We start from the raw sequence: 27,838 nt of genomic DNA, 5'->3' as shown, positions 1-27,838 counted from the left end.
GAGGAGGAATGGAGCCCCCGCACTCCCTTTACATGGAAGCGGCAGAGGAATCCAACGTCGGGTTGAGCCACGCCATTATCCATGAGAAAGGGAGACTCCAGTGAAAGAAAATGGAGCCTCCAAGCCCCCTCAAGTGGAAGCAGCTGTGGAATCCAACTTCGGGTTGAGTCACGCCATTGTCTCCGGGAAGGGCAGAGAGTGAAGGAACCGAATATCGGCTTGAGTCTCTGCACCCCCTTTAGCCTCAGTAACCACCATTAGTTGGACGTGAAGTATGGGAACAACCATTCTGTAGCTTGAACCCATTCTTTCAAAGAGTCCATCCTTCCTCATCACTCCAAGATTCTATCAAGAAGAGAGAGGGGGAGAATGAGGTGATAACCAAAGCCTCTTCCATCTGCAGGGCACAACACGAGCAGGGTCCAGACGGAAGGAAATAGAGGAGGAAAGACGAACCACAAAGTGGCCTTCCTCCCTTCCCAGTTTCGCTCCGCGTGTGGGATTCTAAAAAAGATAATCTCGCATGACCGGAGATCCCACACTTGGAGTCCCCTTGTGTTTCTAAACCAATCTGAAGCCTGGTATTTTCCATCCAAACTTCTAGAAGGCCGAAACAAGGGGTTGCCTAAGATTACGCCATAAGGCCTAACCTAGGCTTGAGATTACGCCATAAAGCCTAAAATTTGGAGGCTAAATGCCATTTCATGAGGGGAAGATTTGTGAAGAAAGAGTAAGAGAAGCAAGGACTGAAAGACCATTTCTTGAATATTTCATAAGATTTGTTGTGAGTATTCCCTACCCAAAATACAACTATTTATAAAGATTTCAGGCAAATCCCCACCCTTGGATAGATGGTTAAAGAGTCAAACCGATGTCAGTAAATTGAGATTAGTGATTCCAAATCTCGGGAAAAAAGGACTAGTAGTATGTGAGGAGACCGAGCGGTTTTCGAGGAGTTAGCTATTATTAGAGGATTAATAGCACATGAGGAGTCCAAACAGTTTTCAAGGAGGCCTACAGAGATTGGCCCACGAAGCTCAATTTGAAGCAAAGTTCTTCCACACGGAGGTTCACCGCAATGGCACCAACTTCAGCCTAAGTGGTCCGTTCTCTGACATGGACCAGGTTGCGACCCATTTCTTCAAAAGCAGCCAAAGGTTCTTCGAGTTGGGCTTCTTTTGCAGCAATCGCATTCTCAACAGAGGCTAAACGGGCTTGCAGGTCCTTGATCCGAAGTTTGAAGTCAGACTTTTGGATTTGTAGTTCCCGTAGGCGGATGGCTCGCTCATTTAAAATACCGCGGAAGATGTCTATTTCTCGGGTGAGGCTATTCAAACCTCTCAAACATCGTGAGCCTGGGCATTCTCGGCTGATTGAAGTCGGCAGGCCCTACCAAACTCATTCAACAGAGCGTCAATGACACTGAATTGCCGCAAGGTCAATGCCTTCTCCTGGCGAAGATACCTTAGGGCTTCCAAGACTCGGGGGAGGACGCCAAGCTCCAATACCCGAGGACCCAAATGTTCGCGAAGCACCATCTTAGCCTCATCCACAGCAGAAGGAGAAGTTACCTCCAACACCTTTATCAATCTCTCGAATCTGGTGGGAGGAGGAGGAGGCGGTGGAGGCGCCGCAGGATCACGAACCACCAATGCTAAAGGGTGGACAACTTCATTAGTTTCTTCATCTTCAACAGATTGGTCTGTCTGTCCCTTTAGCCGCGGGAGAATCTGGGAACTCAACTAGTGGCTCACCATGGGCAAGTGGAGCAGATTCAAGCACAGAGCCCTCAGCTTCGATAGCTGTCTCATTTGTTCGCGAGAGGGGCACCACCACAGTCCGCATCATTTTCCATCTCTGGGGCTACTGTCCTGCCAATAGGACCCTCAGCATTTGCAGCCACCTCCTCAATGCGAAACGAATCCTGATCATGCCAAAATTCTCAGAAGGAAGAACCATTTGAAAGAGAAAAATTGAAATCTTTTGAAAAGCAACAGCCTACCTCTTGGATTATAGGTTCGTTAGATGAAGTAGGGGGACCCAAAGAAACAAGGTGACCAACTTGATTTGTCGCGGGGATCTCCTCCACCACTCGATCATCAGCCAGGAGCTCAGTGCGAACGGATATGTTAAGACGCTCTGGAGAATCTTCATCTGAAACCGGGTATCACCACAACGGGCACCGGTACTGCAGGGGGCGGAGGCGCCTGAATTTGAGAAGAGGCCATTCCCTTCGCGGCCACCGAGGATCCAGCCTCGCACAGGCGAGAGGGATCAGTGGTCCTTTGAACAACCTGTCAAAAGATACATAGTAAAGATCCTAAAATTTAAATAGGATAAGATGGGGTCGAAGTTTACCAATCGCATTCCCAGAGGCTCATCATCTTCAAAACTCTCTTCGACGAATTGAGCTCGGTCGCATTTGCAAGCGAGGACAGCAGTGGCCTGTACGAGAAAAGAATCACAACTCAAAAAGGGGGGAAGCACCAAATATACAGGTTTGGGATCGTTCTTAACCAAATTATCTCAGCGGGATCCTCATCATGAGAAGACTCTCCCTCAGAAGTCTCCTCTGCTATTGCCTTTTGTTTCTCGGCTTGAACAGAGGTTGTCCTGCTCTGGGTAGTTCACTGCAAAACACACTCAGGAATAAGAGCAGGAAAATCTAGACAAGGAAAGGCAATGGTGAAGAAAGATGAAAACTTACTGTTGCCCCGGGCTCGCGGATTTGTATCCCTGGACGCGATGAGCGAGAAGGTAGAATAGGTCGCGGGGGTTGTGCTGCAGGGTTGGATAAGCGTTTAAGAATCTCGCGGTCTTCTGGACTAGGACTACTCATGCCACGAAAGATCAGGACAAAGAGTTCGCCATGTGGCAGGTCCCAACAATTCACGGACACTTCTTTCTACCAATCAGCATAATCATCGTCGACATCGTTGAGGGGGTACAGCGTTCTGACCTAAGGGGGAATCACTATCAAAGTAAACTGACTCTGAAAGGGGCAGACCCAGGCGGGGCTAATCTCCGCTAAGAGGTGTAGTAATTGGCAGAATCAACTAGAGGCCAGGGTACCAACTGGGCCAACCCAAATTGGTGAGTAAAGTGGTTGGGGGCATAGAACTAGTAGCTTATGAAGTCGGTGGCAAGATGAATATCCAAGTAGGAGATGGCGCGATGAAAGGCCAGGAGGGCTCCTTCGCTATGATCCCGTCCACTGGTTGGGGGCATAGAACTCGTAGCTTATGAAGTCGGCGGCAAGACGAATATCCAAGTAGGAGATGGCGCGATGAAAGGCCAGGAGGGCTCCATCATCAAGGGGAGGAGGGAATCGCCTAGTAGGTTTGTTGGAAGAAGTGTAAAAGATAAATTTGCAAAGCCAGAATTCCAGGAATGCGATACCTCCTGTGTGGTCACGCTGGGTGCAGTAATAGTCACGCCAGAATAGGTAAGATTTGCTGTGATGCCCCCGACCAGCCATACCCATTCTCAAAGGAAATTGAATGCCATTAAACTAACCATGCACATAGGGGTCAAAGTCAATAGGCAACCCCGTGATGGTAAGAACATCCAGCAGAGTTATGCTCATCTGCTCAAACCAGAAACCAAATGTATTGCTAGAGGTGTTCCAGAAGCAAAGAGCAGCAGCTAGCGATGCAGGGCTGGTATTATGGGGAAGACAAAAGCATAGATCGATAGTTTGGGTGATACCCACAGCATCCCAATGGGCCAAATCTCTCGCTCGGACCTCCTGATACCAAACATTTTCCTTGGGAACGATGGTAGGCCAGAAACCCACTTTCATTCTTGGCCCCTAACTGCTAAAATCACCAGGCACCTGCCAAAGAGCAGCTATGGGACGGCGGATGGGAAGCCCATAATAGGCCATAGCATCATCTGGCAAACGATCGCAAGGTGTGGGACCCAGGCTCGCTTGATTATCACCTCCACCAAAGCCCATCAGTCGACTTCTCTCCTCTCCGATCTGACTTCTGCATCGAACAACCATATTAGTCCACCAGGTGAATGCGACTTTCTCAGTGATTTCATCTACCTGATCGATAACGAATGGTTTCTTAAGTGCCATTTCTGGGTTTCTTCGGAAATGGAAGACGAAGTTGGGAGGAAAGAGAGGGACTTGAAACAGTTTGCTTCTGGGTTTCTCCGGAAAAGCAAGATAGAAGAAAAGCCTCCAACAGAATCTGGCCAAGAGAGATGCGGTCTTGCTACTGGACGCTACCACGGTCATGAAAGTGATCAAAAGTATGCTCAAAATGGTCAACTCAATTATCATGCATGTGGCTTTCATGGCTTTGGACGTTGTCATGCAAGCCATGACCAACTTAATTATCAATTAAGTTATGGCCTTAGAAAGCCAATCTGTGGCTTTATTGGTCAATTCAACTTCAAATTCTTCAGCAATGTTTCGGGCCATGCGGTGGCTTTGATATATATGGAGAAAACATCTACAACCCACGTTGCATGAATGGCCAGAATAAATATTCTAGTGGCCAATTTGTCATTCGCGACTATAAATTGGAGTATCATCAATACAAGTTAACTCTAGTTTACAGTTATCCAGTTCCAAATTTCTGGCAAGAAATTTGTCTATGATGATACTAAACAATCCATAGAGGCGTCTCGATATGATGCTTGGAAAGAGTATAGAGGCAACAAATATTTGATATGCCACTCTTTGGTGACTGTAAATATGATCTCGATGCGAAGCCAATCCATGATGAATATGATGATAATTATTACTTGATTATCAGTTCCAAAAATCATATGAAGGAGTTCAGGTTCTTTGGAGCTCTTGATATGGAGAATTCAGACCAGCAAGTGGTCAAATGCAAAAGCCAATTCGTGGCTAATTCTACAAAGACCATGATCTATGATGTGGTAGTAGGCTACAAAGCCAATCTATGTTCATCCTCATCTCCAAAGTTGCAAATGAAGATCATGCTTCGCCAACCAACAAGGATATTTGGGGGGCAAGATTACTCCTCCTACGAGCCAAACTTCTTCCAAGTCTTTGACGAGAAGTATCCATGTTCTTTTCCTGCAAGCTCTCACAAGAAGGGTTTTCATGCTATAAATTTTGATACATCGGAGCTTGGAGTGAAGCATAGATGGCCTCCCTCGTGATCTTGTAGAGAGCAAACTGTCATCTACTAAGAGGAAGCTGAACATCAAGATGAGGAGATAAAGTGATGGAATAAAGACTCAAACTCAAGGAAATTTCTCCTTACTCGGACCTGATTCGAGGAGATTTCTCCTCAAAGAAATAATGGAGAAACATTTTAAAGGTCTTGGGTCCTTATTAAATCAAGCTCAAGGAGAAAGTCAGTAAGTGTTCACGAAGAACATTTTCGCCAAGCTCAAAGAGATTTCTCCTCACTCAGATCTCTCTTGAGAAGATTTCTCCTCACTCAGATCTCTCTTGAGAAGATTTCTCCTTACTTAGATCTTCCTTAAAGGAAATAGTCAGAAAATGTTCACGAAGAAAATTTGTTCGCAAAAAACACTTCTCCACTACACCTTGATTTGTGGCTCATATATTTTTGGAGATTAATTTATTAGTTGGGCCAGTGAGTGGCTCAAGTTGATAATTAATTAATCATTATTCCATCTTGAGAATTACATCTGAGGAGGCAGTGAAGAGATGGCATTGCACCTTCCTACAACTGCAGGGCCAGCGTAGTGGCCTGATGTTTTTTAATTAAACATGATTAAAACCCATGCGAATTTAGATGCTAAAGTTGCAGCAAGTATGGTGGGTTCACTTGGTCACATGTCATGATGTCGATAGCCATGATTCAATCATCCTGTTCAGCATAAGATTAGTGAAGGATTAAATGGCAGCAAACAGTTTGCTATTCTGCATCTTATTTCGCCAAGTACTGTAGGCCTTGATCAAACTTGATCTAGCCAGTGAAGCGGCTCCAACACCTACATTTAAGAGAATCAACAGAGAGCCAGCGAACAAGGCAGATACTTGCTGCTATACACATGGCAAAGCTACCACCAAAGAAGAGAAGGATCCTCATTCGCTAACAAAAGCAGTCTCCTTCGCATGGGGGGCACGCTAAAGTTCTGATCTCCTATAACCTGCCTAAGTTTCGCCAATTCACTGCATACCAGACATCAGATACATAGGGGCAATAAAGTTGGCAAAGAAAGCGTCAGTTCATGACAAAGCCAATTCAGATTGTGGCATTCAAGCTTTATGGCCTATTTTGAGGCCTATATGGAATCAGTCAAGTAATTTCAGTCAAGCCAATACAAGTGGCTTTGGAGCAACGACATTATAAGAGCAGTGCTGATTCAAGACCTCTTCAGTCAAGACGAAGACCTTTGACTTCGAGGTCTGGGGGGCAATGTTTAAACCCAAAATGAGCATTTTGGCGTGACAATGAGTGTCTTGGAGAAATTGAGTCAATATCAGTGGTTCAAGCTATATATTGTTAAAAAGTTCAAAATATATTATTTAGAAACTAAATAAAGCCTACCTGCAGAATTATGGAAGACTATGCAAGCTGCAAGAAAAGGCACGCCCATGCGAATATTCATACTCCATTCAATTAAGGAATATGACATGCACGTGGCCGGGAAGCATTCAACTACATTTCATGGTGGCCAACAGGGAATAAGCCACCATGATTCCATTAGTGCTTAAGTGTTAAACTCACCATGATTCCATTAGTGCTTAAGTGTTAAACCCACCATGATTCCATTAGTGCTTAACCCATCATGATTCCATTAGTGCTTAAGTTCTTAACGCATCATGATTTGTTTAAGGCCAACCATTGTGGCCTGGTAGCCTATATATGGAGGCTACGACGAAGTAACAAACAAAATTCATCAATTAATCTCTATGATCATCCAAGCCTTTCCGGAGCAACCCCTCTCCTTCTCTTACCGATGACCACACTCCAGTCCCAGAATCCTTAGGAGCCAACTGTCAGTGCCACCAAACCCTCTGTCAATGTGCTTTTGTCCTAGTCTCCTCGAGAGTCGACTGTAGCACCGCGACCACAACAATTACAGAACCAACCAAGCAAGGGTAACACCCTCGCAAACCAGCCAAGCTAAAGTCACGCTTTAGCAAGTTCTCCCCACTTCCCAGTGATTTCTGCTCTGCTTGATCTACGACGTCGAGTATCGATTGTGTGATTTTGAAGAAGGTTAGCAAAAGTCCTCACCACGAGGCACAAAGAATCCCGCGACGAGGTTGGTGCTCTCTTCGTCCACAATCGCTCAAAAGAAGTCAGGTCAAGGAACACCCCCAACGACCAAACCCGAGCAGTGCTGGCGCGCCCGCGCAGAAAAGAGATTGTTGACCAGCTGCAACAAAACTGGAGCCAAACAACTACTTTATTTTTTGTGAAACATTTTGGTTGGTTAGTTTTCTCTTATTGTTCATATATCAGTATACACAACATAAAGAATGGTAGCTTGCCATACTTTCTTGTCATTGATATAGCATTATAGTTGGATCCATATATCCATTGCTTAATTAAAGAAGAAGAAAAAGAAAAAAAATTAACCTACCAAAAACATCATAAGGATCTGTAAAATCTAAACAAATACTAGTAAATCAATCTATTAGAATCAATCAGAGTCCATATAGCACTACAAGAGCAAATAGCAAAAGCGAGGAATTTCATTGTGACAACCCAAAAATCGTCACAAAAACTTGGCAAATACGAGGAAATTTCAGTTGTCGCACATGATCCCATCAGCAACAACCAATTTGTCGCAAAAAGTAGGAATTTGCAAGAAATTGACAGTTGTCGCCCATATGACATTATGCGACACCCAATTCCTCGCTAAATGTTAATTAGGTGACAATTTCTACCAATTGTCGGTTAATATTTCTGTGACAACTTTAACTTCCTTGCGAAAGATTAATTAGGCGACGACTTCTGTGAATTGTTGCTTAATGTTTATGTGACAACTAGATTTTTGTCACTAAAGACTGATTTAGTGACCACTTATGTGAGTTGTCGGTTAATAATGTGTGACAACCTTACCTTTCTCGCTGAAAATCAATTTGGCGACAACTTTATCGGGTTGTCGCTTTATGTTTATGTGACAATTTGAATTTCCTCGCTGAAAATCAATTTGGCGACAACTTTATCGAGTTGTCGTTTAATGTTTATGTGACAATTTCAATTTCCTCACTGAAAACTAATTAAGCGACGACTTCTACTAGTTGTCGGTTAATGTTTATGTGACAACTTCAATTTCCTCGTAAAAGACCAATTAAGAGACGACTTTTACAGGTTGTCGCTTGATGACTATGTGACAACCTGAACTTTCTCACTGAAAATCAATTAGGCGACAACTTCTACGAGTTGTCGGTTAATGTTAATATGACAACTTTAATTTTCTCACAAAAGGCCAATTAGGCGATGAGCTCAACGGGTTGTCGCTTAATGTTTATATGACAACTTGAAATTCATCGCTAAAAACCAATTAGGCAACGACTTCTATCAATGGTCGATTAATGTTTATGTGAAAATTTTAATTTTCTTGCAAACGACCAATTAAGTGACAACTTGTACAGGTTATCGCTTAATATTTGTGTGACAACTTGAACTTACTCGCTGAAAATTAGAGAATGACTTGTATGTGTTGTCGGTTAATGTTTATGTGATTAACCTCTCACAAAAAAAATAATTAGGCAACGACTTCTACAGATTGTTACTTAATGATTATGTGGCAGATTTGGGTGAGGCGGAATTCTCTTCAGGTGAATCTGGGTGAGGTGAAACCTCTCAAAGCGGATTTGGGTGAGGCGAAATCTCCTCAATGCGAATATGGGTGAAGTGAAACCACTCAAAGAGCATTTGGTGAGGCAAAATCTCCTCAAGGCGAATCTGGGTGAAATGAAACCTCTCAAAGCGGATTTAGGTGAGGTGAAATCTCCTCAATGCGAATATGGGTGAAGTGAAACCACTCAAAGAGCATTTTGGTGAGGCAAAATCTCCTCAAGGTGAATTTGGGTGAGGTGAAATCTCCTCAAGGAAAATCTTTGTGAGGTAAAACCTCTCAAGGCGGATTCGGGTAATGTGGAATTGCACATGGTGCAGACCCGCACAGTGTCCAATATACAGGGTGCATGGCAAATGATATTCGGTGGTCCGTCAAACGGATTGAGCAATACCACTCCACACAGGATAGTGGCGTTATGACGATTGGGTCCCATAATGGTGAACCTTGCACCTTTTATGGGAGTCTGGTTAGTGTGTTTCAATTACATTTTAGAAAAAAGTACAGTACAATTGTTTTTAAATGTCAACAGTATAATTCTAATCCCAAAAAGATGAAGTTTGACTACCATTTGACGTCGTTGAACGTTAGAAACCAATGGTACCAACATGATCCTTATGTGCTAGCAAAACAAGCTCTCAAGGTGTTTTATCTTGATGGCCTAAAATTGGGGCATCCTTGGAAAGTTGTCCAGAAGATTCAATATAGGCACTTGTGGGATGTTCCAGAAAGAGAAGAAGACGAAGATCTTGTAGACCGTGATAATGACCTTGGTGACGTGGACGATGACGCTAATGTATGGGAGGTTCACGTAGAAGATGATGAAACTAGTACACCTTTGCGCAGATATGATGTGGAACCTGAAACTATTATCATCAACAACACAAATAAAGAAAAGAATGCAGTAGATGACGGTGATTTTATTGATGATGATTCTACGGATGATGATCTTATGTTGGAGCATACTAGAGCTCTTGGTGAAGAAGAATTACTGGGTGATCATAGTGACACAAATAGTGACTAGATTTATGATCCGAGTTATTTGAATTATTTCGAGGCTTTCCAGTATTATTATTATTTTTTTTTTTTAAAGAATGTGGCTTTCCATATTAGTAGACAAGATGAAAAAAGGTATTGTTTAGTATTTTTCTTAATAACTTGCTGTTTTTTTTTTCTTTAAATAAAATCGTGTCCAGTTATATGTATTTACTTTTTTGTCAAATCATTCTTATCCTTAAAAGGAACTTCATAACATACATGGAAGAGTCTTTCTTCCCGTTCTTCTCTCATACAACAGTCGCCGCGCGTTCACAGAAATCTTCATCACACTATCCTTCATGTTCTTCTCTCTCAAACAAGCGGGAAAATTAGGCAGGATTTTGAGAGAAAAGAGAGGAGTCCTATTTAGGATTCTTCTCAACCCAAAAGAGATGGACAAATATAAAAGGGAACAAAGCCGCCTCATCAGAACATCAACTTCTCTGTTCAATCTTCATCTCGATCAAGGGTCTGTTGCAAACTATCAAGTTTTTTTCTTTCTTTCTGGGTTTTGGTTTGTATTGTTTCTGATTTTCTCTCTCTTTGTTTTCAGTTTTTTCTCCTTAACTGACGTTGCTGGTAACAGGTTTCTCTTTCTCTTTCTGTAATCTCGAATTTCTTTTGTTTCTTGATTTTGATTTTTGATTCTTTCTTTTCTGTGGAATTGCATATTGAAGGTGTTTCAAACACATCCACCAAAACGGTAGATTTTCTCTGATTTGGATCTGAAAAATTAGTGCCATTTTGACTCACTCGATCTCCACCTACATGCATGTCCTTCTGTTTGTTTGATCTGGATTATCACAAGCAAATCTTCTTTTCTTTTCTCTAAACTCTAGTCTGTGCATAGTTGACTTTAGGCTAAAAACTAATTATGCCTCTTGCCTATTAACATGAATTGAGTGTTCTGTCCCATTCCTTTCTTTTCTTTTTGATGTTGCTATTACTAGTTTGTGAGGTAAACTCCTTTAACTTGAAGAGAAGTTTTCGAATGTTTTATGTACAGGCCTAGTTCTTTATGTAACTATCATGATGGTTTTTCCTTAAATTTTCTTGCTGTTTATAGAAGCTTATTGGTCTTTCTTTCCTTTCCTGATTTCTTTTCTTTACTGGTATTCCAGATGAGTATTGAGTAACTATATCATCCATGTCTAGCTAGTTAGATTGTTGTTCTTAAAATTGCTATGTGCTTGTGCTGTGTTTCTATAATTTTAGTTTGAAAAGTTGAAGCACCTCTGATGTGTTTATATTTGTTCCTGTACTAGACCTGTGTGAATGTGGCTTTGTTGTTATATTCAGAGTTTTTATGTTGTGTTCAAAAACAAAAAAAAAATCCAACTTCTCAAGTTCTTGTAATCTTAAGCATTTGAAATGTGATTTAGAATTAATGTGTACAAAACATTAATGTGATTTAGAATCTTAAGCGTTAGAATTTAATTCTGGGTTTTGTGGTTACGTTTCATTAATGTGTATGTATGTATGTGTCATTGTGTCCTTGATGAAACAACGACGAATGAGGATCAATCTATAGTAAGTTGGAGATTGGTTCGTTGCTAAGGCAATCCATCTTCTTATTCCTAAGCTTAAAATCTGCAACGTTAATTCAAGAACTATTATTTTAGATCACCAGTACATATGCTTGAAATTCACTCATGTTACTAAAGCTCGAGTTCTCGATCATTGAATACAATATGTTCCTTATTGTTTGCTGTTGTACTATGGTTTTCAAGATCATTTGTTTTAGCTTATCTCATGTTATTATTTCAACTCCTTTTTTTCATGTGTTGCAGATGTCGTCTCAATCTCTGCAACTTGGCCAAGGAAAAATGATAAGGAAGCCTGCTACTACAACAACAAGACCATCCAATTCTGCTTCTCAGCTACCATCACAACCAGCCCTGAAAGCAACTTCTAATGCAGCAACCACAATAACTCAATTGCCATTTGAAGAGCCATAAGTCGATCAACATCCTATAACTCACAACTCAGGTAAAGATGTGAATACATATGTCACTTGTTATCCTTAACGAGGGTTTGATATATATTAGTTTCTGTTTCTGTCTTCTTATCTTTTTATCTAATCATGCAGAGAATTGAAAAAAAACACGTGGTGAAAGGTATGATTGAGATGATTGCTAGCTAATGACAATGTTGAAGAAGTTTCTGATGAATAGCCAAGGCTGCTTTGCTGATACAGAAAACATTGACATCAACATAGTAGTACCCAACAGTGAAGAAGGTGATGTCTTTGGAAGAGATGAAGACGGTGTCCAAAACAATGGAGATAATTCAGAAACAGAGGATTTGGAGGAAGACTTGTGATTTATAAAGTCATTTTCAGTAATTTTTAGTTTAGGATTTAGCTAGTCTTGGCAAACAATTTTTCTTTTTATTAACTATTATTATTTTTTGTTGAATTTTGTAAACTCTATTTGATTTATGATTTAATAAGTCTTTGATTATTATTAATAAATTAAATTTTTTTAATATTCAAATTATTTTGAAAATTTTAAATAAATAATTATCAAATTAGACAAACAATCCAGCCTCATTTAAAGTCATTCGCAACAAACAATGATTCTTTTGCATATGTTGCAAATCATTATATGCAACATTATATGCGATCTCGCCTATTATTTTTTTCAACAAATATTTAATCTTGCATTTTATATTTTTGACAATTATGCTGATATGACATATCTTTATAAAGATATTGGCAACAATCCTGAGTTGTCGTAAAAGGTCTAAATTTCTCGCTAAATTGAAAATGCGACGACTCTTGGTCGTCACAACAAGTTGTCACCTTCTGTGTTTTACTGATTGTCAAAAGCGACGAAATTACAGGGTTGTCATTTTTTCAATATGCAACACAATTAGTTCCTCGACAAAATTATGTGAGACAAACAAGAAGCCTCGCTTATAAGTTTCTACAACAACAACATATGTGTCGCATATTAATATATGTAACAAAAATGAAACCTCGCAGTTACTTTTTGCAACAAAAAAAAGTCTCGCATATAAATTTTTGATCAAATATATAAGCCTCGCAGATGGAATATGCAACGTAAACGAGGTCTCGTATATTAGAAATTGTAACAAACATAAAGTCTCGCTTATAGCATTCTGTAACACACTCACTTGTCTCTCAATATGTCATACGCGAGGAACAAATTGCGTCGCTTATTGAAAATGGAACAAACATCCAAGCCTTGCATATGGAATATGCGACGTACACGAAGTCTCATTTATTAAAAATAGCAACAAATATAAAGTCTCGCATATAGTTTTTAGTAACACACTTGTGTGTCTCATAATTTGTTATATGCGAGGAACCAAATGCGTCGCATATTGAAAAAGCGACAACCGTGTAATTTCGTCGCTTTTGACAATCCATAAAACACATAAGGCGACAACTGGTTGCGACAACCCAAAGTCGTCGCATTTTTAATTCAGCGAGAAATTTAGACTTTTTACAACAACTTTGGGTTGTCGCCGATGACATTTTCTCTTGTAGTGTAGAATTTAAACAATCCGTGGATTAAGTAAATCTATGGATTATAAAAACTCAAACGAAGTCTTTTATTAAAATCTGAATTGAATACACCCCCCTTAGAAGAGACAATGATAAGGTCGAAGTTCAATATCTATCCCTATAAGGTCGAAATAATTTTTTTTATTGTAAGAAAAGCAACACCAAGTGCGGGGAGAAAGCTTTTTTTTTTTTTTTTACCTTTTCCGGCATCAATAGTGCTACTTTCATAGGCAATTCCAGCTGGCCGGTGAGCTACCGAGTTGGCTGTTCTAGGGGTGTAGTCCAAGGACACAGTAGGTAAAGCAAGTAAGCTCGTTTTAATGTCATCAATCAGATTACCATCAACAAGAGTTTCATGTTGGGCAGTAGCCACATCCCAAGTTGCTTGCAGACAATCAGTCTCAATGATAACATTTGCAGCATGCATTGATTCAAGTAAACGAATGCCTTCCTTGATTGCTCTTAGTTCTACCTGTTTTGGGGATGCCATGTTCGAAACCGGGACAGCAAAGGCTGCCTTAAAATGCCCAACTCCATCTCTTAGGATTCCCCCCAGACCTCCCTTAACATCATTTAGTAAAAAGCTTCCATCTACGTTTAGTTTCCAACTCCTATTTGCAACTGGTTTCCAGAGAATCCTTTCCTTCAACTTGGGTGTTCTGTCAATACTCCTAGCTTGATGAAATTCCTCCAACCAAGCTAGCGAGCTACATAAAATACTATCAGCAGTTTGGTTGAGCGATTAGAGCTTAAGTTAAAGAAATCATAGGAAATTATATGATGTGTGATAAGAATGCGCTAATTTAGCTGGAATAGGATAAAAATTAATTAAGAAGCGGGATAGAATTAAGAAAAGTGATTAGATTATTGGTAATTCACGTTTAATGAGATTACTAGCTGTTGAAATGTTTAGGAAGATGTAGTTTTGGACTTTTCGAGTTACTCATGGGAAAAGTTAAGTTTAGCCATTGAATCAGATTTGAGCAATTTTTGACAAGAATGTATGTTTAAGATGATATCTTTGCGGAATGGGAAAAAATAGATCTATAAGACACACTTTAGTGAGTCATGTTAGAATCAGACTTGAATCTTAATATTTTAAGCATGCATAAAAAAATCTTACAGACTAATTTTCCAAGCTAATTAATTTTATCCTTGTATTAATATTTAAACATGGCGCTTATCTACCATCTAGGACGTACATCTCATGGCGTGGCCATCTATAGCGATGATAAACTAATAAAGGGCTGAATTTTAAAAATGAGAAGTTGCATATTTGTATAGGCAGGTGTTTCAGTAATTGAAATTCAAAATAGCTGGAGTATAACAATTGATGAAGTTTACTAAAAACCAAATAATATACTTTTAAAAAGACATACATCAACAAATTATGTAGTTCGTTAACAATGTATGAAATAGTCTATGACATAATATATAAAGACTAGAGTGAGGGATTAACTAGCAACATGTCGCTGATTACCAACTAACTAACTTCTCGGACAAAATTCATTAAATTCTCCATACTATCATCAAAATTGCTAATTTTGAAGATATTTAAACTATTGAAAATGAGTAGATTTTTTTTTTTGACAAGAGAAAAGGAGTAGAGCATATGCAGCGAGTAGAAGTCCCTTCACCCTAGCCAAGATATAGTTATTCATAATTATATGGCTACATTTTCAATGATGACCTTTTTATTTATGGTGTAGAATACAAAACAGTATAAAATTAACAGACCAGAGCACATGCAGCAGCTTGATCACTTGCGATTGGGTAACAAATGCATGCAATTATTATTACTACTACTACGTACCATTACTTTTGGCTATAAAATGTATGCAATTATCTAACTGTCGTTCCTCTAGAACTCCAAATCTAAGAAGTGAAGTTGAAGTTGGCACAGGTTGTCTGTTGGAACAACAAGGAGGAGCTGAACCCGAGCCTCTTGTTAGCCAAATCAAACTGAAGAAGATTGTCCTCGATTTGATTCCCTCCAATCACAATAGAAGTCCTTGGCCTCACACCGCCATTCACAAACCCTAAACACAACACGTCCTTGCTCACTTGCACCATGGAGTTTGCACCAAATACCCTCCAGTACACTCCCTTGCTCAATACAAGGTCAATTGCAGGCACACCTGGGCCGACACGTGTGCTGCCGATCTTCTTTGAATCATAGCAAGCTCCAAAAGGCGCTACGGGCTTGGTATGTGAGCGAGTGATTTCACAAACGCATTGACGACAGCCTTGTAGATTGACGTCTCCAAAACCGTGTAAGGCTTCAATGTGCTAATACTTGTCCCGCCATTCCCGTCTTGGTCGATGGCTAGCAAATTAGTATTTATCGGAACGACCTTTTCATTGACCTTGATGGACTTTACTTCGATAAAGTAGTCTGATGAAGCATCGCCTTCGAAATAAATAGCAGCCGTGCTAACCGGGTTGAGGATCAATTTGGTGTACTTAAGCGACTTGGAGACATCAATGCCGGGAAGGAAAACATAAGGACTGTCACCAAAAAATATGACACCATTCGATTTTGCTGCAGAGGTCAAGCAAATGGCGAATTTCCTATTGAAGCTAAAAGCGTAAGCAAACTGGGTAGGAAGTCCGACTTTAAATCTGCCAAGGCCAGCCATGCCCTTAACACCAGCGGAAAGGTTTGCCAAGAGAGAAGTGTCATCACAGCTGAAGAGGATGTTTGGAGTAGAAACGACCGGACCCAAATTAGACCCATCTGTAGATCGGATTGAGATGACGTCTTGACCCACTTGACCGATGTCTAGACCCGCTTTATTGCTATAGAATGTGGTGGCGAGATCGTTGTCAGGGAAGATGGTACATGTGTTGTTGTTACAACCCGGTTTTGGGGTGTTGGTGCCGATTTCGGCATCAACGAGTCAACGGAGGTTCCGTTGAAATCTAAGTGTAAAGTGGTGGGGTTGTTTTTTTCAAGTGGGCCTGTCTTTTCCTTCGATTAGTTTGGCTACGTGAGTAGCCCTGGTCGTCCACTTGTGACTGAAGGTATGCCCTGGTAGTCCTGTGCCTATCCTTGGTCGTTCACCTCTTGTGATTGAAGGTATGGCCTCGGGCTTCCTTCACCTGATCCTGGGCCTCCAAGCTACCTTGTTTAGTGAAACTGATAGTCTCGTCTCGGACTTCCTTCACCTAGTGTTGGGCTTCCAAGCTCCTTTCTTGGGTGGGACTGATGACCTCACGTCGGGCTTCCTCCACCTCGTGTTGGGCTTCCAAGCTCCTTGTTGGGTGAAGCTGATAGTCTCGTCTCGGACTTCCTTCACCTCGTGTTGGGCTTCCAAGCTCCTTGTTGGGTGAAGCTGATGGTCTCGTCTCGGACTTCCTTCACCTGGTGTTGGGCTTCCAAGCTCCTTGTTAGGTGAAGCTGATAGTCTCGTCTCGGACTTCCTTCACATAATGTTGGGCTTCCTCCACCTGGTGTTGGGCTTCCAAGCTCCTTTCTTGGGTGGAACTGATGGCCTCACGTTGAGCTTCCTCCACCTCGTGTTGGGCTTCCAAGCTCCTTGTTGGGTGAAACTGATAGTCTCATCTCGGACTTCCTTCACCTGGTGTTGGGCTTCCAAGCTCCTTTCTTGGGTGGAACTGATGGCCTCACGTCGGGCTTCCTCCACCTGATATTGGGCTTCCACCACCTCGAGTTGGCGGAGCTCTATGGAAATGACTATGCATTTTGGCATAGCTTTCAGAGAGAATAGAAAGTTGAAGTCCCCCTTTCTGCTTGTGAAGGATTGATATTTATAGGAGAAGGAGTAGTTGAGATGTTGAGGGAAGGAATGGGTTCTTCCTGAAAATCAGGGTGTCAGCCCCATGATTTCTGCTTCCTGACACTCCATCTGACAGAGTTGGTGACAGATGTCACAACTATGTGGTCTCTTCCTCTCACGTCACTTTTGGACCATGCCATCCGACCATACCTAATATCAGAGCGTGACACCTGGCCTAATAGGTAAGAGTTGGCTGTTGATTTCCGCTAACTATGTCTCCTTTGCAATCACTTTGTCTAAGAGTGATCCTGGTAGTCGAGGCCTTAGCTTTGGAGGTCGTGGCTTCTAAGCTTGGGGGCCGAACTCTTGGTCTTGGGGGTTGAGGCTTTGGATTATGCCTCTCTAGTAGTGAGGTCATGATATTTTTTTGCCTTGCCATCCAAGATGGTGAGTCAATTACATGGTGACCGTCCAAGACTTAAGAGGTGGAGATCCAAGGTTGAAGACTTGAGTATCAAAGTGAGGCATCTCACTAGTCATGATTATTTCCATCTTAGAGTTATCTTTTCTTTCTTGATGAAAGGTTTAAGTGTGTTGAAAGGTCAGAGTCCTACGTGGACTCTTTGACATTTCAACGCGTACCACGTGGAATGGGTTGAAAAGTCAAAAATATTTGTCGAACCAAATTATAACATCAACAAGCCCCCAGTTCCCTGGCCAAGCAAGGCTTATGTTGGGTAGGGAACTCAATATGAGGGAGAATTTGGTGAATCTAGGCTTGAGTAGGTGGTTCTTAATGAAAGACCAAGAGTGGATGTAAAAAAAGTTAACCTCGTTGTGTGGGGGTGAGTTTCTATATGTGATAGGCCATCGCTATGGTAGTTTGAAGGTCGAACTACGGAGGTCCTATGTGGATGAAGACGACATCCTCGACTAGGGATGATGATAACCTTGAATGTCGAAGGTCCACGGTAGGAGACTGAACTCATTGTGACTGATCTCCAATAGAGAGAAGGGTAACATCCTTGACAAGGGTGAGGATCGGTTAAATGACTTCCTTTTGTTTCCCTTTGAGCTTTAACTATTGGCTCTAATTTAGCACATAAGTGCATTGTCCCTACTTTTGCCATAACTAAACTATTAGCATAATTTATAAGGGAGTGTAAGACCTCTAACTATTGTTCGGTCTAACAGTCTCACAACTGGTGGTCGTGGCGGTTGAGAGTCGACCAACCTCAAGTGTTCGTTGCGAGTTTCGGCCATTAAGACTCTCTCACCTGGCGACTCAAGTGAGTTGGACCTCGAGTGCACTATGTGTGTTAGTCTCAGTTGTTAAGACTTGCTCACCTGTGACTCAAGTGAGCTGGACCTCGAGGGCACTCTGTGAATTGATATCGGCTAGCAAGACTCTTTCATTCTGTGGCTCAAATCCTTGGGGTGTTGGAATACCAAGGATGTCTATTATACAAACTATTACTATATTTATCTTGGGAAAAAAATACAAACAGTACCCAAACTATGGGCCACTAATAACTTTCGTACCTCAACTTCAAAAACTATCATTTTGGTACCTGGACTTTTCACCCCGACCCAAGATTTATACATGCCATCCACTTTGCCGTTAACGGTGTTAAATTTACAAGGGTAAATGTCATTTCACTGTTCATCTCTCTTACCATGGTACTGTTTATTTTTTTAAAAAAAATTTTTCTTCTTCCTGAGGAGAGGAAATTTTTTTTTTAAATGAACAGTACCATGGTAAGAGAGATGAACAGTGAAATGACAGATTTACCCTTGTAAATTTAACACCGTTAACGGCAAAGTGGACGGCATGTATGAATGTTAGGTCGTGTTAGATAATCTGGGTACCATTGTGATAGTTTTTGAAGTTGAGGTACGAAAGTTATTAGTGGCCCGTAATTCAGGTACTGTTTGTAAGTTTTTCCCATTTATCTTAGATGGACTTCTATTGAGATAGCTATACCTTTGTGTTCCAATAAACTTCTAGGAGTTTATATATAGATAGATTTGTGGAACTGGTACCCCACTTGGTCCGCGTCTAGGCATTGACACAGGTTCATCAGTAATGAGCTGATGTAACCAGAGTTAATTAGTCATATGCTTAGCACGGGGGTCTTTGCCGAATTGTTGAATAGATGGATATATTTTCAAGCTAATTCGTTTGTGCAAATTCCGATCTCAACATGATTTATAGCATGCAAATAGTATAGAGACACATATAGTAGATAAATAGAACGCCATATAAGATATAAAAATCAATACATAATAGAATTGAGCCCCCGGCTCTCTAGGGCTAACATATTCCTATTGGTGTTCGAAGATTCATCACTCTTGGCATATCAAGGAAATCTTTAAAGAGGATATAATGGTGCATGTGATCATGCTTTATGATACGACAAATAAGTAATTTAGAGTAGGATGTACCGTTTGAGGTGTAGCTCGCTCCTTTGAATGTGACTTGTTCCGGACGGTGTCTCCATGTAGGCATTTTCTTGATGTAGGCCTTTGGCAACAAAAAGGGTGGAGTAATGGCACGTTGAGACCTTTTTGGTGGGAGTACAGGTCTAAGGGCAATAAGATGGTGTGTTGAAAGCTCTTTCTTCTTCTGGGGTTAGCTCTCCTAGCTACTGATTTTTCGCCATATTGGTGAATGGGTATTTTTGCCATGCATGCAAGACTTGTAAACCCATCTATATGTTCGACTCATGTGGTAGTACTCCAGCAACGCTAAAATCTCAAGATTGTCCGAGCATTGAAATATGATCAAGCGGTGGATGCTCAAGGTCTTTGCGCCGGTTGATCAACGTTGTCTGGTCCTAGTAAAATAGTTGAGATCATCGAACGAACACTAGCATGGCATCCTCTCGCTAATGCACGGTCATCATTTGATAGACATAGACAAGTCTACTGTAAGGATTACTACGCTTTGAAGCTCGTCATTATCCGACATCTTTGCGCTGGTGGTGTAGCCATCAGATTTTTAGAGAGTTAGTACAGCAGCGAAGTCGAGGACATAGGTGTGTTCCTACTTGAGGTCAACCTCCTGATCATGAAAGGATGGTGGACTGGAGTCCCATAATCTTGATGCCAACATTGTGTAAGATTTGTGGATTGTTGGTGATGGTATGTTGATGAGGTTGATCGATCATTTTTTATCAAAGCTGCAACTTTCTTGTTAGGGTTGATGCGCATCGTGTACGAGATCTCCACATCAGTCATTTATCCAACAAGCGAACATAGTCTTTCTATGTTGGACCTCCAGGGGTCTGGTCCATGGCTCAAGCTGCCTCCTCATGTCTTCAAGGTTTGATTTGTCGTCACCTCATTCTATAACATCAATTTTTAGCGACATGCTGATCAATAGCATTTCCATCGTCTTCTTGTCCCGTTAGGTGTTGGTTAAGACCTACGATGGTGGATGCATGCTGAAATTCCAATGAAGGTGGAGGGTGCACCCAAGTTTTCTCCATTCTTGGAGAGTCAATTGAACCTCTATGGCATTCAAACATCAAGCTTCAACCATAATAGCATTGATGAAGCATGAGTCGTCTGCATCCTTTTAGCTACATGTTACGACTAGGAGCTAAAGTCTCTCCCGCCTTGGTAATATGGTGGCAATTAGTGATGGAGCTCCAAGCTTGTTGACTACCAATGTCAATCTAAGTAGTGGACTGTCGATAGCTAGACGTCGCCTATCATGCATCTTGACACTTCTTATGGCAGCAACGGTCAAAGACTTCTAGCATGAGTGGATTTTAGTTCTTCGTTTTCGGTGAAACAAATGGTCTTTTCGTCAAGCATTTGGCGGTAAATTTTTCGCTCTTCCTAGCGACTTCAAAGCTTTTATAACTCTCTCCTATTACGCCAGTGTCCTGGGCTACCAGGCGTTGGGGGTTCAGGGCCTCTAGTTCGTTCCAAGGCTGCTACTTCATCGAGTGGTGGTCACACAATGTCATGAGAATTGAAGTTGCTCGTCATTGACTATGCGTCGGAGGTTCCTACGCGTCCTTGTGAGCTATCATCTAATGACTTGGATGTTGAAGGTAGGGTCGTTGCTGGATTTCTAGTAGAAAGATTCTCCGTGTCAGGTAGCGTGCATGATCTTTATGTGAATCTCCTACCTACACCATTCATCAAATCTACAGACTTTGTCTGATCATCAATTCCCAACTTGAATTCTAGTGATGGTGCTCCAACGATTATAATCAGCTCATCACCATCCAGTGATAATAATGATTAGCAGGGGTGATATGAGGATCAATTGTGTTCGTCAGCCTTGGGTGGTGATGGTTGCTTCGTGTTCGTCAAATCATAAAAGTATTTGTCTTTGCGACGTTGGTCACCCTTGGTCTCCTCATCAGTGGCATGTTGGGGGAGTACACATATGACAACATCATGTTCAAGAGTGGGCTATCCTTCATCAAATAGAGACATGTGGACAAAGATTTGTAGATATGAACATTGAGTGTCCAGCCTACGATTGGTGTAGAAGGTGGAAGCTGAGGTCTGTAGTGGCAATGGTTGGTGGACTTCGCTTCTAGTACTTGCAAGCATGATATACTCGAACTTGTGCTCCTCCTCATAGGTGGATGTCCACCATTGCCCAATTTGTCATTGTTTCATCTTTCATTCGTAGTTGTAGGTAAGGCTCTAGACATCGAAGGTCTTTCCGGCATACTACACGCTTCCTTCTTAACTAAACCAGTGAACACGCGCCAAGCGTTCAAGGTTCCCACAGACGGCGCCATTTGTTGGTGCCGATTTCGGAGGTTCCGTTGAAATCCAAGTGTAAAGTGGTGGGGTTGTTTTCTTCAAGTGGGCCTGTCTTTTCCTTCGATTAGTTTGGCTACGTGAGTAGCCCTGGTCGTCCACTTGTGAATGAAGGTATGCCCTGGTAGTCCTGTGCCTAGCCTTGGTCGTTCACCTCTTGTGACTGAAGGTATGGCCTCGGGCTTCCTTCACCTGATCCTGGGCCTCCAAGCTACCTTGTTTAGTGAAACTGATAGTCTCGTCTCGGACTTCCTTCACCTGGTGTTAGGCTTCCAAGCTCCTTTATTGGGTGGGACTGATGGCCTCATGTCGGGCTTCCTCCACCTCGTGTTGGGCTTCCAAGCTCCTTGTTGGGTGAAGCTGATAGTCTCGTCTCGGACTTCCTTCACCTCGTGTTGGGCTTCCAAGCTCCTTGTTGGGTGAAGCTGATAGTCTCGAATCGGACTTCCTTCACCTGGTGTTGGGATTCCAAGCTCCTTGTTGGGTGAAGCTGATAGTCTCGTCTCGGACTTCCTTCACATAATGTTGGGCTTCCTCCACCTGGTGTTGGGTTTCCAAGCTCCTTTCTTGGGTGGAACTGATGGCCTCACGTTGGGCTTCCTCCACCTCGTGTTGGGCTTCCAAGCTCCTTGTTGGGTGAAACTGATAGTCTCATCTCAGACTTCCTACACCTGGTGTTGGGCTTCCAAGCTCCTTTCTTGGGTGGAACTGATGGCCTCATGTCGGGCTTCCTCCACCTGATGTTGGGCTTCCACCACCTCGAGTTGGCGGAGCTCTATGGAAATGACTATGCATTTTGGCATAGCTTTCGGAGAGAAGAGAAAGTTGAAGTCCCCCTTTCTGCTTGTGAAGGATTGATATTTATAGGAGAAGGAGTAGTTGAGATGTTGAGGGAAGGCATGGGTTCTTCCCGAAAATCAGGGTGTCAGCCCCATGATTTCTGCTTCCTGACACTCCATCTGACAGAGTTGGTGATAGATGTCACAACTATGTGGTCTCTTCCTCTCACGTCACTTTTGGACCATGCCCTCCGACCATACCTATCATCAGAGCGTGACACCTGGCCTAATAGGTAAGAGTTGGCCCTTGATTTCCGCTAACTATGTCTCCTTTGCAATCACTTTGTCTAAGAGTGATCCTGGTAGTCGAGGCCTTAGCCTTGGAGGTCGTGGCTTCTAAGCTTGGGGGCCGAACTCTTGGTCTTGGGGGTTGAGGATTTGGATTATGCCTCTCTAGTAGTGAGGTCATGATATGTTTTTGCCTTGCCATCCAAGATGGTGAGTCAATTACATGGTGACCGTCCAAGACTTAAGAGGTGGAGATCCAAGGTTGAAGACTTGGAGTATCAAAGTGAGGCATCTCACTAGTCATGATTATTTCCATCTTAGAGTTATCTTTTCTTTCTTGATGAAAGGTTTAAGTGTGTTGAAAGGTCAGAGTCCTACGTGGACTCTTTGACATTTCAACGCATACCACGTGGAATGGGTTGAAAAGTCAAAAGTATTTGTCGAACCAAATTATGACATCAACATGGGGATGAGTAGCATTCTTTAGTACAAACCCTGGACCCAGCTATCTTGCACTGGGGAGATCCACAATGGGCAGGCTTGTAGGTGGAGGAGACATAGCCTTGCTCACAATCTACCCAAAGGGACTGACCGCCGAGGTCAACAGTCAGTTTAACGGGGACTAGAGGGGTTAATTGGTTGATGGTGGTGAGGTATTGGAGGGTACGTAGGAGGATCTTTCGTCACCGGAAGAACTAGGGCTTTGGGTTTGAAAGATGTTTTGGCTAGTGAGGGAGTGACGAAGAAGAAGAAAGCTAGTGAGCAAAAGAGAACAAGGCGTTGAAATGATGAGAAAGCCATTTGTAGTCAATAAGTGGATCAGCGGATATGCTTGAAGTGGAAGGAGGGAATGCAAATTTATAGGTGTTACAAGAATGTTTCTTACCAAAACAAGGTTAGTCTCGTTCGTTCAGTATTGGTTTCGCTAGAGTAAAAGACTTCTTAGTATTGAGAGATTGTGGGTGAGATCACAGTAAATGAACTTATGGATTGGCCTTTTATGTGGGTATGGAGGCTAAGATGGAAGACTTTGATTCAAGGGTGGCGACTCGGTGGTTCTGCCAGCGAAACCCACGTTAATATACATCTGACTTTTGAGCTTCCCGTTGTTTCTTCTATTTCCCCGTTTTGCTATGGGCGGACCAATGAACAACGGACTGAATCTAATTTAGGTTATATTATGTAAAAACTGGACTTGTTAATATATGGATATAAAGCGTAAAATTCAAGAATGATAAGCTTATTCAATCTTATAGTAACTTTCTTTGGTCAATAATCTTCTAGTAACTGAAAATTGATTAATCAATGGAATTAAGCTAGGTTTCTTTCAGTATGTTCAATTAACTGGGCTGCTAATTCTGCACCAACCAACGAGGGAAAGACTCCACTAGATCCTTGGCTATTTTTACATAGATAATCAGCAATTTTAATAAACTTTTCATTTATACATCATAGTTGGGACTTGGGAGTTAGGATTTTAAATTTGTGATTTTCTCATCACTTTCTGTATCAATACCCTTCTCCAGTTTTAGTTCTATATACTCCAACAACTACGTTTGATTTAAGTACTTCTATCCGATCGATAAGCTAGTCCCTGTTGATGATTAGAAAACTTGTTCAGGATTGAGTCCACGATTGTAGGTCAAGTCTTAATCATGTTTCTCCCTGCCCAAAACCATGTACTGTTTGTGAGAGTGCATTAATTTTGACAGATAAAACCTTAATTAGATTCAGTCCGTCGAGTATAGACATTGGCCGGCGGCCGGGCCATAGCAAAACGTGGAAACAGAACAAACAACATGAGCTTCAAAGATGATTGCTGTGGGTTTCGCTGGCAGCGCCACCGAGGCACCGAGTCGCCACCCTTGAAAGTCTTCATTATTTACCCACTTGAAAGGCCAATACATAGTTAAGACTTCTTAGTCAAAAACAATACTAAAAGCCCTACTCTTTCTGGTACGAGATCTTCAAAGACTTGTAATGCCTATAAATGAGCATCCCATCCTTCCACTTTAAGCATCAGCTTATCCATTCCTTAACTACATACATAGAGTATAACAATGGCTTCCTCTTCATTTCAGTGCCTTATTCTTCTTTGCTCACTAGCTTTCTTCTTCTTCGCCACTCCCTCACTAGCCAAAACATCTTTCAAACCCAAAGCCCTAGTTCTTCCCGTAACTAAAGACCCTTCTACCCGCCAATACCTCACCACCATCAACCAAAGAACGCCTCTAGTCCCTGCTAAACTGACCATTGACCTCGGCGGTCAATCACTTTGGGTAGATTGTGAGGGAGGCTATGTCTCCTCCACCTACAAGCCTGCCCATTGTGGATCCTCGCAGTGCAAACTCGCCGGGTCCAAGGCGTGTACCACAGAGTGCTACTCATCCCCAAAACCAGGTTGCTACAACAACACGTGTAACATCTCCCCAGACAACCCTCTCGCCACCATACTCACCGGGAACGGTCAACTGGGTCAAGACGTAGTTTCCCTTCAATCCACAGATGGGTCTAATCCAGGTCTGGTTGTTTCTACTCCAAACATCCTCTTCAGTTGTGGTGACACTTCTCTCTTGGCAAACCTTTCCGCCGGTGTTAAGGGCATGGCTGGCCTTGGCAGGCCTAAAGTCGGACTTCCTTCCCAGTTTGCATATGCTTTTAGCTTCAACAGGAAATTCGCCATTTGCCTGACCTCTTCAACAAAATCACAAGGTGTCATATTTTTCGGTGACAGTCCTTATGTTTTCCTTCCCGGCGTTGATGTCTTGAAGTCGCTTATGTTCACCAAATTGATCCTCAACCCGGTAAGCACGGCTGGTGGTTATTTCGCAGGCGATGCTTCTTCAGAATACTTCATTGGAGTAAAGTCCATCAAGGTCAACGAAAAAGTTGTTCCATTTAATACTACATTGCTAGCCATTGACCAAGAAGGGTATGGTGGCACAAGAATTAGCACTCTGAAGCCTTACACGGTTTTGGAGACTTCGATCTATAAGGCTGTCGTGAATGCGTTTGTGAAATCACTCGCTCACATACCAAGATTGAAATCCGTCGCGCCTTTCGGAGCGTGCTACAACTCAAAGAGGATTGGCAGCACACGTGTCGGCCCGAGTGTGCCTGCAATTGACCTTGTGTTGAGCAAGGGAGTGTACTGGAGGGTGTTCGGAGCAAACTCGATGGTGAAGGTGGGCAAGGACGTGTTGTGTTTGGCATTTGTGGATGGCGGTGTAAGGCCAAGGACTTCTATTGTGATTGGAGGGCATCAAATCGAGGACAATCTTCTTCAATTTGATTTGACTAACAAGAGGCTCGGATTCAGCTCCTCCTTGTTGTTCCGACAAACAAACTGTACCAACTTTAACTTCACTTCCACTTCTTAGATTTGGAGTTCTAGAGGAACGACTTGGTTAAATAATTGCATGCTTTTGATACTTAATATGCAAGTGGCCACGCTGCTGAATGTGCTTTAATAATTGTTGTTAATTATTCTGTTTTGTACTTTACTTTATTAATAAAATGGTTATCATTGTCATGAATCCTCTCCAAATCTAGCCACATGAATATATTATTAATCCTAGCGAAGGAATAAACAACACTTAAAAATACTTAACAATAATGTGAGGAGACATCATAAGTAACAAGGGGCTGAAGTGCACATCTTAAAAAGAAAAAGATGAGGCGCATCCTCTTCCAGTTTTTATCAAACCCTAGCCGCCATATATGGCTGGGGATCTAAGCAACGCCAGTCGGTGCAAACAACAAGCAGAGTCTCTCCCTGTGCTTTTCAATGTCTTCTCGAGGTAATCCAACCTCGACTTCATTCGATGGGCTCTCAATCAAAATCTCTCTTTGGAAAGGATGGATTTGCAGGTGACAGAGTTTTGCGGTGGAGGCTGGTAACAGGGGAAACCTCCGTTCAAGATCTAAGTTGAATCCGACCAAGCAGAGCACGACTCAAGGCTGATGAGGATCTGGAATTTCTAGCGTGTACGAATTCTAATTGGCCAAGGCTAACGATCTACCAGTGGGCCGATCATGGTAGGGGAACAAGCCCCGTTCCCAGTGGGCAGCGATGAAGGAATTTGGGACTGCTATCCGAAGCTTTGTACTCCACGAAGGGATGGTCGAAGCTTTTCGAAGACTCCAACCTGCAAGAGAGTCCCTCTGCCTAAAGAGTCAGAGATTTGATGCACAACATCCTAAGCGTGCGGCAGCGGCGGCAGTGATCGGTGCAGGAGAAGGCAGACTCAATTGCGGTTGGGTGCCCAGATCAATTGTATGGCCCAAGTTGATTGGGCTTTGGGTGCCCAAAACAAATAATAATACTTTTTGGACTTGGGCCTTTCTGTGGACCAAACTGTTGGGATCTAATTTTATGAGGTTTCGTATTTGGGATCCAGGAGGATGGACCCAGCTAAACCTCCTAGCCCTAATTTGGATGGCAAGGAGAAAATTTAGTTTTTTTATGGGCTAAATGCTGTTTAGCACCCTGTGGTATGGGCTAAACATCGATTCAGTCCCTCGACTTTCAATTTCATCAAAAACACCCCCACAATATCATATTCTCGTCCAATAGGTTCCTTCGACTCAATTCGGTTAATTTCAGACATTAAGTACTGACATGACATTTCTAACTCATCAAAAGTGAGGCCCACACAAAAGTGAAATTCCCAAACCGACCTTGGCCAACTGAATATGGAAAAATCCAAAATAAATTCCAAATTTTGAGGTTGGAGAGACTCGAACTCCTCCCAACGCATATCACTAAATAAATTCAAATTTAGATCGATCCGCTCCTAATCCGATCCATTTACAGTTCAAGTATAGCCTTTTTGTCATATTCTTCTGTCTCTTAGCCTCCATTGATTTCTTTTCTCAACAAATTCTCTGAAACATCA

At 42.2% G+C, this 27,838-nt stretch overlaps 1 protein-coding gene and 1 pseudogene across 1 annotated transcript; one reads left to right on the top strand and one right to left on the bottom strand.

Moving 5' to 3' along the window:
- Positions 1 to 14,963: 14,963 nt before the first annotated feature.
- On the bottom strand, positions 14,964 to 23,885 carry LOC112200768 (annotated as a pseudogene).
- A 1,055-nt stretch (positions 23,886 to 24,940) lies between these two features.
- LOC112198541 (probable aspartic proteinase GIP2) lies at positions 24,941 to 26,476 on the top strand. The gene has a single exon (XM_024339686.2). The coding sequence runs from the start codon at positions 25,001 to 25,003 to the stop codon at positions 26,318 to 26,320; it is 1,320 nt and encodes a 439-aa protein (XP_024195454.1). The 5' UTR covers positions 24,941 to 25,000; the 3' UTR covers positions 26,321 to 26,476.
- Positions 26,477 to 27,838: the final 1,362 nt, after the last annotated feature.

The sequence above is a fragment of the Rosa chinensis genome, chromosome 4, assembly GCF_002994745.2.
Source record: "Rosa chinensis cultivar Old Blush chromosome 4, RchiOBHm-V2, whole genome shotgun sequence".
NCBI lineage: Eukaryota > Viridiplantae > Streptophyta > Magnoliopsida > Rosales > Rosaceae > Rosa > Rosa chinensis.
The sequence above is the reverse complement of the archived record's forward strand: the minus strand, read 5'-3'. Positions and strand labels throughout refer to the sequence as shown.